At 36.2% G+C, this 13,866-nt stretch overlaps 1 protein-coding gene across 1 annotated transcript; it reads right to left on the reverse strand.

Annotated features, from left to right (window-relative positions):
* Nucleotides 1-928: 928 nt before the first annotated feature.
* On the reverse strand, nucleotides 929-8,844 carry LOC130643650 (PR domain zinc finger protein 15-like). Its single transcript, XM_057449609.1, has 5 exons — nucleotides 8,318-8,844; nucleotides 4,720-5,026; nucleotides 3,811-4,097; nucleotides 3,005-3,263; nucleotides 929-2,513 (listed from the first exon to the last, which is right to left on the reverse strand). The coding sequence occupies exons 1-5, from the start codon at nucleotides 8,423-8,425 to the stop codon at nucleotides 1,249-1,251; spliced, it is 2,226 nt and encodes a 741-aa protein (XP_057305592.1). The 5' UTR covers nucleotides 8,426-8,844; the 3' UTR covers nucleotides 929-1,248.
* Nucleotides 8,845-13,866: the final 5,022 nt, after the last annotated feature.

The following is a 13,866-nucleotide window of genomic DNA, read 5'->3' on the forward strand; positions in this document are numbered from 1 at the left end:
TTCTATAAAATAATAGACCTATTTGTTTTTAACCTGAAATCCAACCTTATCTCCAAATCTTATAAAAAGCGTGGAAATATACTTTATTTTTATAAGTGTGTAGTTTGATTTGGCATTTCATTCCAGATTCCTCAGAATATGGAAACGAGTGCGACACCTGTAGTCATAAGAGTCCTGGGGAAGAGGTTAAACGAGTATTTATTTTTTTATTCCATATTTTATTTTTTTTCTGAGCATCCCTGTTCTAAATTGTTATTTCAAATATCTCAAGTATCAACTGCGACCCCAGGGCCTTTGTCTTTTTGGTATGTTTTAACAAAGGAGACAAAGAGATCTTGGGTCGAAGTTGATCAAGTATCGCTACTAAAGTGGACATACTTACGGATGTACAAGGTTTTTTCACCATAGGGTATTTCTGAACACATGCAGTACAACAAAAAATAGCGAATTTTCTAGTAGAATAAAAAAAATTGATTCACGTTAAAGCGACACCCCATGCATTACCACCCCTCTCCATTTCCCCTTGCTTCTCTTCACCCCTCGTAACCCCTATTCCTATCTCGTAACTCCCCAACCCCTAAGCCCCGCAAATCCTATTCCTATCTTGTATCTCCCAAACCTGCAATCTTTGTTGAAAATATTTGGATTATTACCATTTTCATTCAGGATCCGATAAAATCGTGAATTCTTATTTTTGTTTTGATTTTTTACGAGATTATAAAACAAAAATTAAAACTATTCTAGTCTATAATTCTATGTCAGAATTCTACAAATAAAATTTGTCGGACAAAATTTTCAACCCCTAATTTTGTCCAACATTATTTTCTCCGATAAGGTATCCTATACAACCACTCTCCTACCTGTTGCGTGTGTGTTTCTATTCTCGAACGAAATGGTAATTTTGCGAAAGAGAAGAACAAGAATGGCGGTTTGTAGAAAAGGATATGTATGTATTTACAAAACTAATGTACAAGAATAAATTCTTTTACTCGATTTTACAAAGCCAAAGAGTAGATATATATATATACAAAAAATTTCAAGGTATACAATACATTCTCACTTCAAAACAAAAAATTGAAACACACATACACACCACGAATTGCACAAACAGAACTTCCCGCCTTAAAAGACAAAAAGTACTGTTAAAAAACTGGTAGAGTAACAAGAACCAATTCTTTAGTAATCGAGACTAGTTGTTTTTCTCATTTTGTATCAGAAACAAAAAAATGAAGCCCTGCTTTTTGCGTGTTAGCTAACGCACTGGCCAGGAGTTGATAAATGTTTCGTCATATCTGCGGCTTGCAGAAATCGTTTCCCACACTTTTGACAATCTAAAGGCGCAGTCTTCATAATGTCTTTCACGGGCAGTTTCGGTTCATTCAATGTATGACTACGCATGTGTGCGCTGAGTGCATTTGTACCTGAAAAAGACCGTGCACAAACGCCACATTTAAACGGTCTCTCTGACGTGTGCATGGCCATGTGCTCTTGTAAATCAACTGGTTCTGGAAAGGAGAGTTGGCAACGTCCGCATTGGTAAGGTTTTGCTGCTTCGGCAACACAGTGATGCGTTTCCAGTGCAGCTTTTTGCGAAAAACTTTGTCTGCAACCTTGGCAACGATAAATTTCCCATGGTTCAGACGGTGCGTTTCCTTCATGCATTGCTCTTTCATGACTGGACCTGCCACGCTCCATGTTCATGCGTTCTATTCTCTCGTGTTGACGCGCCATTCGTTCACGTTCGTGTAACACCCTGTCTTTCTCACGAGCGAGGCGTTCATGTTCGAATGCATGTTCGTGGTATAGCTTCATTTCGTTATGCTTAGTTATATCGTCGAGTTTTATCCGAGAGCGTTCGTGTGTCACCGGTGTTACTGACATCACAGGAGGAGGAAGCTTCGAGTACGTAATCGAAGAAGGATAATGATGTGGAATAGCACCTGGTGGAAGATTCATATGAGAACCCAGCAACCCAGGAGAAGGACGGTTACCGCGTTCGGCATGTGCCATATGTTCCAAATGTTCTAAATGTTCACGTTCCGATGGCGGCCTATCACCAGCACTGTTGCGCTTACGTAAATCATCCGCACTCATTGATCGAAGCATACTGGACGAAGCATGGTTTGGCTCTCTTCGAAATCCAGGATTCCTTTTTCTGGGAGAATGACTCGGAGGAGCATTTGGATGAACGTGCGGTCGACTTACTGATACATGGGTTATCGAGTGAACAGATCGAGTATCTATTATACTTGGTGCTTGACTTAATGTAGGCGGTTGGGCGGGAGGTTGAGCGGAAGGCGGTTGAAATGTGTTAGAGGGATGACCATGAAGCGGTTGAGTGTGTAGGTGCCCATTTGGTGGTATGCGTGGTGGTTCGTTCCGTTCGCGTCCAACAGGTGCGGCGTTTGGGATTACTTTGCCTCCATGTAGAAATGGATGTGATCTTTCACCGTGATGGATGCGGTTTGGATCAAGATCAGATTTCTTTGGTACTTCTGTTGGTGCTTGAATACCTAAAAAGTTTCACGAAAATATAAAAATTTCTAAAGTCAAGTTAAGCAAAATTTCTTTAACTGTGGATCGCACTGTATTGTCATCAATCTGGTGATGGAAATGGATCGTGCCTTTGCGTGGTTATACATTTTCTCTGGACAGTTAATGAGTTTTTCACAAAAAAACAAAACAAAGGAGTCTATAGAGAGATGTGACTCTTTTTACTGGAGGATTTCTATCAATCGGAAAAATTTTATTCGGATAAAATATTTGTTTCGTTATGGAAAATTCTTTTTTACGGCCTTTGTTTAATCACTTTTCTATATGGACGCAAAGAAACAGCTCCAAAAAATAGTTATTAACACATAATTTGTCGGGCAAAATTTTGTCGGACAAAATCCTCGTCACTACCAAAAAATTTCATCACCGTTTTTTGTCGGATAGGGTTAATCTCCTTGAAAAGAAGAAGAAAAAATTGAAAGAAAATAAACAAGAAGGCGATCTATCTTACTTTCCATTGAAAATGACGACATATCTCTAATGTCGTACGGCATTCCAAAATATTGCGGGTATTTGTCGTCATACCATACCAACAGCTCACTTCCGATTGCGATATCTTTGAAAGCTCTGTAGTAAATACTACCATAGTACTGAAAGACAAATAAATTCTGCTCGCCTCTATGTCGAGCGCATTGGATAAACCGCATCCAGCTAGAAGCGTTTTCGTCACTTGCATCCAAAAAGTGACTTAACCGTAAGTTTTCGTAAATCTAAAAAGAAATTATATTGAATTACAAACGAGGTTGAGCACTAAGTCATAATATGGCAACAAATATTCGAAATAAGCTGCATTTTTACAACTTCGTGTCTAGGGTCTCTTTTTCAAATTCGTTGAGGACTACACGTGCGAGTTACTTAAGCTAGCCGTACCTCTCTTTTTACAACCGCATCTATTGTTTCCTTGTTGCTCGCTGACTAACCACTTGGAAAGACCTAATTTATGTCTTTGTTTGCTCAATTCGTCTAGCGCGCCAATCAGACTTTAGCTTTAACCACTTACGTAATCGGTTTGCATTTTTTTAACGACAACATAATGTCTTGGAAACTACTGCTCTTTTTATAATCCATATTTTTGATTTCTTACTTTGTATTTACTCACTGTAGGACGACGGTTGCTTATAACTTGCTTTCGTTTTTTGTAGCATTTAAGCCTCTTCTTGTTCACAAAGCGTTGCTTATAAAAACGCGCGTATTTTCTATTGATCAATCAGTGCTAGGAGATGAAGACACGATAGTTAAAGTTGCACTAGAACTTACCTCCCAAAGAAAAGGAGCGTCACCCTGACTTATTTGCTTTAGCCCATCTTCCACAGCTATTTTTTTTCCTTCATACGGCCCAATCCATGTTCCCATGGGAATAAATTGTTTGGCAAACACACCATAGCCTGCCAGTGGAAGTGTAGATATGCACAAACCAACCTCGTCGGGGAAGGTGGATACTGCATATGACTTTGGACCAGATAGTGTCAAAGATGGCAGCGAAGGAAGCGGTCCGTCATGTTGAGGACATTCTCCGAATCGGATTTCTTGACACATATCACACCCTAAAGATACACATTCTTATAATGTGGTTAAACTTCACTACCACTCAAGTAGAAAAGCAAAGATGGTAGCGAAGAAAGCGGTCCGTTATGTTGAGGACATCTCAGAATTGGATTTTTTGACAAATACCGTTTACTCTATTATTTTGGCATCTGTGCAATTTATGCCTCTCCAGTAAACCCACCTTTGTGGAACGGGTTGAACCCGCCTTTTTATTATTCCCAACTCTCTAATATCCCCACCCGTAAACCCGCCATTATTTCCAAGGTTGAAACTTTAATCCCACAGCGAAAATGACAAAGCAAACACGGTACCACACCCTTAAGTAGACACTGGAATATGCTGTCAAATTTCAGCATCACCAAAGACACAGAGCAAAGTACACCATGTAATTAAACACTTTTTTATCTGTGGTTTAAACTGTTAGACAACATGTTATCTAATCTGTGCAAATAATGGTGTTTTGCTGACTTTTGCGATCTTGTTGTTGGATCAGACTATTTTTATAAACAGCAATATTAATTACATTTTTTTGTTAATCTTGTGTAAGAAGGGAGGAATGTCTCGAAAGAAAATAAATAGTACAGAGGGTTGTTTTTAAAACTAAATTTTATGTGTACATACACTTCGCCGGTTTGTTTTTATCTTCGGAAGTTAAGCCAGAAGATGTAGAAGAAGGCTTCGAGGGAGGTGTTGATTTACGGTCGCCGATTTGGACCACTCGCATTTCTAGTTTTCCATATAAACATTTTTCTAACTCGTGAACAGTGAACTGGTGAGGACGATACTGCTGACGCATGCCATAAGGGTGATACTTTGCAGAATACGGTGCGGCGTGGGCAGGATTTTGACCAACTTGTTTTAAAAGTCCATTCTCTTGCGGTGGCGGAGCGACGCCATGCATGGTCCATGGTGGTGGATGCGGGTGTGGCTAAGCAATCGTAAAAACAATTAAACTTTCGAGTTAAAATTAAATTTAGAGCATTAAAGCATTGATGGCCGCAGTTTTCAGATTTTTCATTTTTTGGATATACCCATTTTTTTTTCTTCCGCAGGGATTGTATTCTTGAAGCTTGGAAAGTTCTGATAAATCAACTTCAAGCGTTTGCAGACCGGAAATTTTATAAAAAAGAAATAATGTGTGAAACCCCTGTAAGCTGACGTCCAAACACTGAGAACTGCAGCCATGAATGCTTAAATAGAAAGCCATTTTTACAGATATCGAGTCGAGAGAATTAAGAAGCTCTGAGACCCCTAAAAATAACTTTAATTTTACTTAAAAATATATCTTAAATAAAAAAAATCATTATATAGCAAAAAAGCGTCAGTGAAAAACACGTGATGTCTTGCTCCATCCGCCTTTCATTTACAGACATGCTAAAATTTAATAACATTACCCCAGTCCACCACAAGTCGACACAGGTAAACGAACACGCGACCGTATATCTATTTAGTTTCTAATAATGACATAGCCTAATTAGATATAAACGAGACAATTAATAGCTATTTTGTTTCTAATTACAAAAATTTACGAGCTTAATTATGGAAATTGGTAAATTTCACCGCAAACGTGGCAACGATATCAAGTTGTCACCAGTCGGCTAATGGGTTTATAATAACAATCCATGCAATAAAACTGTCGCCAAGGTGATAGGTTTTTAACCTCGTTAGTGTCAACGGACAAAGATTATTTTAAAAGCGCACATGACTTGAACACGAAGGACAATAGGTCAACACAGACAGTTAGAATGCCATAGGAAATTCCGTCCAATCGCTTGTCGAATGGTTCAATTTGCGATTACGTAATACGGAGCATTTTAAAGTCACGTGAGGAACAGTTCTATCAAAATTGTAGAGAGATAGAACTTCGTGCCGCGATAGGCCCGAGTTACACATAACAATGGTTCGCATCAACGGTTCGCGTTACACTCACTTGCTTTCTTGACACGTTAGTCTTTCACTAAGCACTTGTACAAAAATAAAAATAATTTTTCTCAAAAGCTGTATTAGTGTACAGACATTTATATCTCCGTGTGAAAAGCTCCAAGACTTCTCGCTCTGTTTATGAGTAAAATAGTGGAAGTGAGTAAATAGATTAGTCGCGAAACACGGATTATTTGTAGCACCCAGTCTAGTGTTGACACGGGATTAGGCATAAGAACGAAAAGCTACCGGTATTTATAACAAAGAGCTATGTAGACCTAGATTATCTAGCTGGTGTTATAAACTTCTTTGATTCTATTTCGGCGTTTACTTGTTCAGTGTTAATAAAAAAAAGTTTTCATAGTTGCCAAGAAACCGGCGAATAACACCAACTTCGTACTCAGATCTAACTGTTTCTCATTAGCGCAGTCCTTTGAGAGCTGGCACTGAGTTTGGTAAAATTATGACACGTGCATGGCTCAAACGTAGACACAAATTCTGGAAACTTGGAAACAAGGTTGGTAAAATGACGCAAGCAAAAATACGCAACAGTAAGCATAGCTTAACTGAAGCGGGATGACTTTTTACACAGAAAACCTAGTTCCTAGACCTGTAGTATCAATCAATTATAACCAACTGTACTATCAAAGAGAAGAAAGTACAAGAGACGAAAATGTATTTCATTTTTCAAGATTTCCAACGTTCATCCTTAAGGCTGCTACCTCGTCCCCAGAGCTCTAGGTTTTCTCATATTTGATGGCAGCCGTCCAAGTATAAGAAACCTAACAGTCCTGGAGGCAAGGTCGTGAAAGCATTTACACACCATGGAAGCAAAAGTTGTGGCATACGTTTATAGATTGTTCAAGTTCCACCTTTCATGTGGTCACGCCTATGTTTAAACTCTCGGTAACCGAAAATCGAAATTGTCGTGATGCAACACATGTTACTAAACTTTTCGGACTCAGCGCGGGTACTTGAGAATCTTTCATTGTTGTTGTTATTAAACATTGAAAACTGAGCTGTTTTGACAATAACTGCATGTTCCGTCTTCGGGTGATCACGTTACTGATGTGAAAATATTTGATGCCAATCAACCAAACAAAATAAAATAGGTAAATATAGAACTTGTGTAAGTCTACGAAATTTGATCCGGTTTCATTTTTTTTACCGCCACACATGAACTTCATGGCAGACGGGAGAAATACCACCATGCAGCGTTCCTTTCATGTTAACTGAAGGAATTAAGCTGCAGTTAACATTTTTATTTATTTCTATTTAAATTTCTTCGCATGTTCATTTATGTAACCAAACCCTTTTTACAAAGTAAGTTTAGTTAACACAGGAGGCTGCTATTCTCGTCACAGGGTTTGTTGCACGTTTACTGGACGACTAACAAGTTTTTCACCTCCGACAATAATGTTATGAAGGAAAGAAACCCAAGAGCGAGATTATGGAGACTGTTTCTACAGTCAACATATAAATTCGAATTTTTTTGCTATTTCGTTCTAAAAAAATGAGAAGAATATTTATATCCCATTCCTGTTGGCTAAGACACCGATGTAACTTATCTATTTATCATTGCCTTCGTTTTTTGTACAGGTTTTCGGTGTAACATTAGAGAAGGCGTAACGCCCAGTGTTGTTACGCGGTGTTACACCGCCAATATGGATTGACCTAAAAAAGGGGGCGGTAAAAATAGTCTCCTATTTTATTGCAATTTTTTTTTTGGCTGGCGCATTTTAATTTTTATGTCATACGGGTCGTTAACAAAATATATGACGTGTCCATAATGAACGACGTGTGTCTACAATGCACAGCGTCGCGTGTACAATGAGCGGCGTCGCGACTATAATAAACGGCGTCGCGACTACAATTGGTTGCATGTCATACGAAGTAGTTTCATATTTATCATTAAGACAGAGAGACGTAACTTTACTTGTCGACTTCTTTTATTAAAGTTTATATATAAAAAAAAGATATAATTTGAATATTAATTCTCTCGATCCTAACAAAACCTGATATTACCGCGAATTCGTTGTATGAGATAGAAACATTATGTTGTGATAAAAAGCAATTTGTTAGATTTTCTGAAAAAAGAAAAAAAAAATACGCGAGGTTTTCCCTTATAGATTTTTAACTGCGATTCTGTTAAAAAGTCTTCCGGTTAATCAACAATTTTTTAACCGTTTCTTGTTTTGGTTTCTTTTTATGTTAATATATTAAAAGAAAAAGAAAATATCACTGTCAATAATAATATAATATAAAAATAAGTAAATTAAATAATTTAAAGCAAGCATACCGGTCGTCCTCCTTCAACAAGCATCCAACCAGCGGCAGGTGGTCGGCGTAATTCATGATGGCTGCGCATTTCAACTCCCGCCATACGATGTTTCGAAGCAACATCCATTTCACGTTTAAAGTTTGGAAAATAGTGTTAAAATTCAACTGATATAATAGTTTGTGTAAGTTCATATAGTTTAAGTTCAATTTACTTCTCTAGTTTGTTTCCCACTCTGAGATATATCAAAAACGCCACAACAACAATAACAACAACATGCATTCCATGAAATAAACAAACTTTCACATATATATCCACTGAAATAACTTTTACATTTAACGTGAATCTCTGTGGTGATTTTTGTGTCGCCTGTTTCGATAAACACACGTTTTTTAGCCGCCTCGTTTGATCATATTAAGTTGTTTTGAATGAACTAAACTCAGTGAGGCGAAGCAAGTTTAAATTCAAATCATAATCAACCAAGATTACTGCACCACAAGATGCTGGCATCTTGAGAATTTACTTGAAAATAGCATCACGGTCATTATCTCCATCGCAGAGACTAATGACTAGGCTTGCTAAATCGAACTTTGATCGCATTTAGCATAGTGCAGGAACAGATATATTTCCGCTGCAAAACTCGAAGAAAAAAAGCTCACAGGCTTCCCTCGCAGTATTTTTAGATTTTTGATTTAGTAACATGTGAAATGCTTTGTAATGACTTCACTTACAAAATATAAATGACTATTTTGATGGAGTAATAATCTCCGTGGTAGAGATCATAAGCAGGATTTAAAAACGTAAGTTATTTGAGATAACACACCATTATAATTTGTGATGTTGTTAAATGAAAACAATAGGAATTGTCAATTGTCTAGTAACGTCAAAATATAGTTAATACAGCTACGCTCCATTGCTTCTAATAACATCATATATAAAAAACAAAGACACGGGGGGTTAAATGTATAATTGGAGTTATATTAATTACAAACAGACACTATTTCCCAGTGACGTAAATCCAGGAAAATGCTAAAATTACATTTTCTTAGACACTTCGTACGCAGGTCTCAAAAAGTAATAGTATAGCCTGGAAATAAATAAGGATCAATATTAGTAAATTAAATCTATATGCATATATTAAAGGCGGATAAAAGGATAAAATAACAACCTGTGTCCCAAGACTGAATGTCATTTAATTTCTTTAAATATTTTTTATTAAAGTTTCTTTTAATAAGCTTCCATAGTGAAATTATGTTTAAGTAATAACTCTTGTATTGAGATGTACAGAGTTTGAGATTATTTACAGATGAAATGTTCTAAGCAAGGAAATATAAATCCATGCGTAATTTTTTTCCCACATTTACGTGCAGGATGTTATCCTTCGGCTGATATTTTTGTATTTGTAACAAAAACAACTTCTATGTTGACAAAAGTTGTCAGGATTGTTTATTTTACCGATCAAGTTACAACAAAGATGATTATTTTTTCGAAACACACAGAGTGCGATATGCAGTTGAGTCATTGTTTTCCTCCTCCGTGTATTTAAGTTAGTTCTCATATTTCGCACAAACACACAAAACATCAACTGTGCTCACACTGACTATAAATAAAGATAAAAAAGATCAGCTTCTCAAATTTCAATCAATGTTTTCATTTAAAGAGATCATTCAGTTATTTATTTGTTTATTTAAGTACACTGTTTATAAAATATTCGTTTATCTGACGTTTGCTCCATAAATAAAACGTTGTTTACATTTTATTCATCTTCTGCAAACAATTCAACGCTAACAACTTTGTAATCACAAGAAAATCCATTTCAGTCTAAAGAAATCAAGTAATTTGATTACATGCACGTGACATATAGAATGCGTCACCTTGGTTTCACGTGCCCAGCTGTCCACTTTTTCATAGTCACAGAAAGAAAGGTAGTGCGTGTGAATTGGATTTTTTACAAGGTGAAAGAAAAGTCTGGATAAATACTGTGTCATAGATTTGCTTTAAGCTCTCTCCCTCTCTCTCTCACTCTCTCTCTCTCTGTGTGTGTGTGAAACAAAACACAACAAAGAATATATAAAACAAATTTCTTTCCATATAAAAGATTATTGTGTCCCTAACACTCGGTGTTTTCATCCTAATACCTACATACTACAACGCTTAAACAACTCTCCCATACCGTATCCAATAAATGCCCCTTTTACTTTATAATCAAATGCCTCCCTTTTTAAAGCGGCCTCTTATAATGACTGTCCCTCCTAGAAGGGGGTGTTTATTTAAACCATAGCTTTTTTGAGTGAAAAGCCAACATAATAAAGTTGTATGGAACAAATATTGACATGACTTAGGATTTGTGACTAAACCTCTTTATACTGTTTATTCTACTATAACAGAATGGTTTCAAAATAATTGCCACCCTACCAATCCACCCCCCCCCCCTCATCCTCTTCCTAAATAATTATTTCGCTTGAAGATTTGAAACATTTTAATAACACCTCCACAAGTTTCATAGAAAAATTGTCTCAAAACACGATCGAACCCAACTCCTTTTATAGTGATTCTTCATACCGGTTATCTTATACTAGTATGCTCATGAATACACCTTTAAGGAAGAATTTTACACACAACCGTTTCATCTTGCATCGATCATTGACATTGAAAATTAGTATTCGCGATTAAATAATTCATATGATTTTTGACACAGTGTAAGCTAATAGATCTCGTGTGGAAACGTTCCAGTAATTTTGTTTTCAATCTCAACACTATTTGAAAATCGGATGTTTTCGTATAACTTGTCAACAACTAAAAGATTTACTCGGCTCAGAATGACGTCATTTCCCTTTCACTTAATGAAGATGTACCACTGTGGTACAAGCTATTCAACATTTTCGTCACGCTTTTTAAAAAGCGATTATTACGTTCCCGTTATTGAGCGCAATTTACCCCCCGTCTTTATGTCGACATTTCATGCTCTCTAAATTCCGTCTTCCTTATCTAGTTTCCGCTTGATGACTTTTAAATTTATTGAATGCATAATTAGTTTTTTTAATGTGCGCATGCGCACAAAACAATTGAGGATGTTATCTGTTAACACGTATGACAAGATGTGAAAATTTATACTATGTGTTGAATTGGCGTTAAAATTTAATGATATACAAAAGGGGCGTTGAATGTTCAATAATGTGCGAAGAGGCGTTAAAAATGGATTAATCTCTGTAGGGGGATAAGTTTCATTAAGACAACAATGGGATCTTTCTGTGGACACCATTGAGAGGGTCCAAGGCTCCGTTATTACAAGCTCTAACATAACGTCTGCTATAGGTTTGTGGAGGATTTGTTATAAGTGTTTAACCAATTTCTTAAGTCGGTCCGCTCCCAGGAGTTTTTACTGTATACGGAAAAAAAATTTAATGTGCAAAGCATTACGGGTAAAAAAAGTCAGGTTAAAAGTATCTTTTCTGCTTTTTCCATATGGTAAAAATTTTGTTATTTAGAATACATCTTCTTGAGCTGAAGGCAGATGTATATCGCTTAAGCCTGATGTCAAATCCGCTAGCTCTTACAAGACAACTAACTAGTTTTTTCGCCTCCAGCCTTGATGTCAAAAAAGGAAAAACCTCCTGGTACAAGGTTAAGTTGACAAATAAAAAATTAAGTCAGGAAAAAAATTCTGTTATCGTAGAGTTTCTCGACTGATAAGAGTAATTCCAGTTTTATCAATTGTCTATGTGAGATTACAATTAATATAACGCTGTTGAAATACTGAAAGGAATGTTCCTGACGATTCGCTACTTTCAAAAAATGCAGTTTGTCTTAGGTAAGACAGTTGAGTCTGGAAAATATAAATACATTATTCCGTTCAAAAATTATTGCGTATTAAAAATATCTCGCGGAAACAAAACAAAATATTCACGCCTGTCGCAACTTCTACCTGTGTCCGCTACCATCCTTTAAAAAATTTTAAAAAAAATAATGTTACGCCTTTTTTCGCATATCTCTCTCCCTTAAACTGGCGTACTTGTTTGGCCGTCTGGCAAACAGTAAACAGTCTTTCCTGTTTCCATGGACAAAAAATTCAGGAAGTTGATGAATTGAATCAAAGCATGTATCTCATCTCATTTTAATTAAAACCTGCATCATAAAACATGTAATTTAACTTGAACAATAATAATCACGTTATTAAAGATGATGCGTTCGTAGGGTAATTAAACCTTATCAAGTTTCCCACAATAGTTTTAAAATAAAAGACTGTAATTCCTTTGTTCGTGAAGCTCTTTTGGCATATCTCCAGATGTGGATTTGATCCTTATCTGACCGTACGCGATAAGGATACAATGAGGTCTGGAAACCGAATTAATACCTCCTTAAACTGATGTCATAGATAATGTAAAAAAAAACGAAAATAAAGCCATTGTTGTTGTTGTTGAATGTCGTTGTTGTTGTTAGATATAATATTTTGCACTTAGCTGACAGAACATTGGTTTTTGAGGGCAATTAAAGAATAATAAATTTAAAACTACTTTTTCCTTGCACTTGACCATGGCGCGCTACAATATGCAACCACTGCCAGGGGCTGTCTCTTTAAAATGGCGCCAAAAGCCATGTGTTTTGTTACTGTTGCTTTTCTTCACAGTTTTTTTAAATTTGTAAACATTAATCAATTAAAAGAACTATTTCTGTCAAATTTAGTCAGTTCCGTGTCAGCATTTCTACTTGTGTCTACTTGAAAATTGCTGAATCATGTTCCGCACGGTGTTGTCTCTCCCTCAGAGATCGGTCATGACCTGGTTTAAATACTTTGTTTTTTTTCTGACTTTTTTTATCTTCCCAAAAACAAATGTTAAACAAAATGTTGTGTTTATTTATCATTGTCGTTGCTGTTGTAGTTGTTGTTGTTGTTGTTGTTATTGTTGTTGTTGTTATTGTTGAGAGCTAAAATTATAATTAAATTCAAAAATATATATAAGAAATTAAAACTAAAGATAAACCAGTAAAAGCTTTTATTATTCTCGATAATCAGATTAATCCTTACACAGAGATTAGCAAATCGGCCAATAAAGAAAAAGATGACTTTGATAACAAGAAAAAAAGATAAAGTGTTGTACTAAATATTCTTGCCAACCTTATCGTTCTTTTTGTGTAAATGAAAATTAGATTTCTGCTCGTGACGTAGTTCGATGATTTTTATCCGAGTCACAGATCTGTGTTCGTGATAGAATTCAATATAATTGCTTCACCGTAACTTTGAAATTTTGTTGCATATTAGACCGCCATCATCAGTAATCGATTGTATCAAGTTATTAAAATTAACTTCTTAGTACCAGATTAGAAATTATTTGATACTTTGTCCCTGATTAGCGTGCTATTTACTGATAGGCACATTCATGGGTGCGAAACGGGTGTTTTATTTTATAATTTAGTGACTTACGCTTGAAATGTGGCGGCGCTTGAAATGTCCGTGCAAGAATATAAAGCTTACATGTCCTTTATTTTCTGCTATTCTCATCAAAAAATGTGGCTAAAGAAAAATGTTGAGTTTAGTTTACTGACTAGTATGGGATTGGGCAACAACATAC

The sequence above is a fragment of the Hydractinia symbiolongicarpus genome, chromosome 1 (assembly GCF_029227915.1).
Source record: "Hydractinia symbiolongicarpus strain clone_291-10 chromosome 1, HSymV2.1, whole genome shotgun sequence".
Lineage (NCBI taxonomy): Eukaryota > Metazoa > Cnidaria > Hydrozoa > Anthoathecata > Hydractiniidae > Hydractinia > Hydractinia symbiolongicarpus.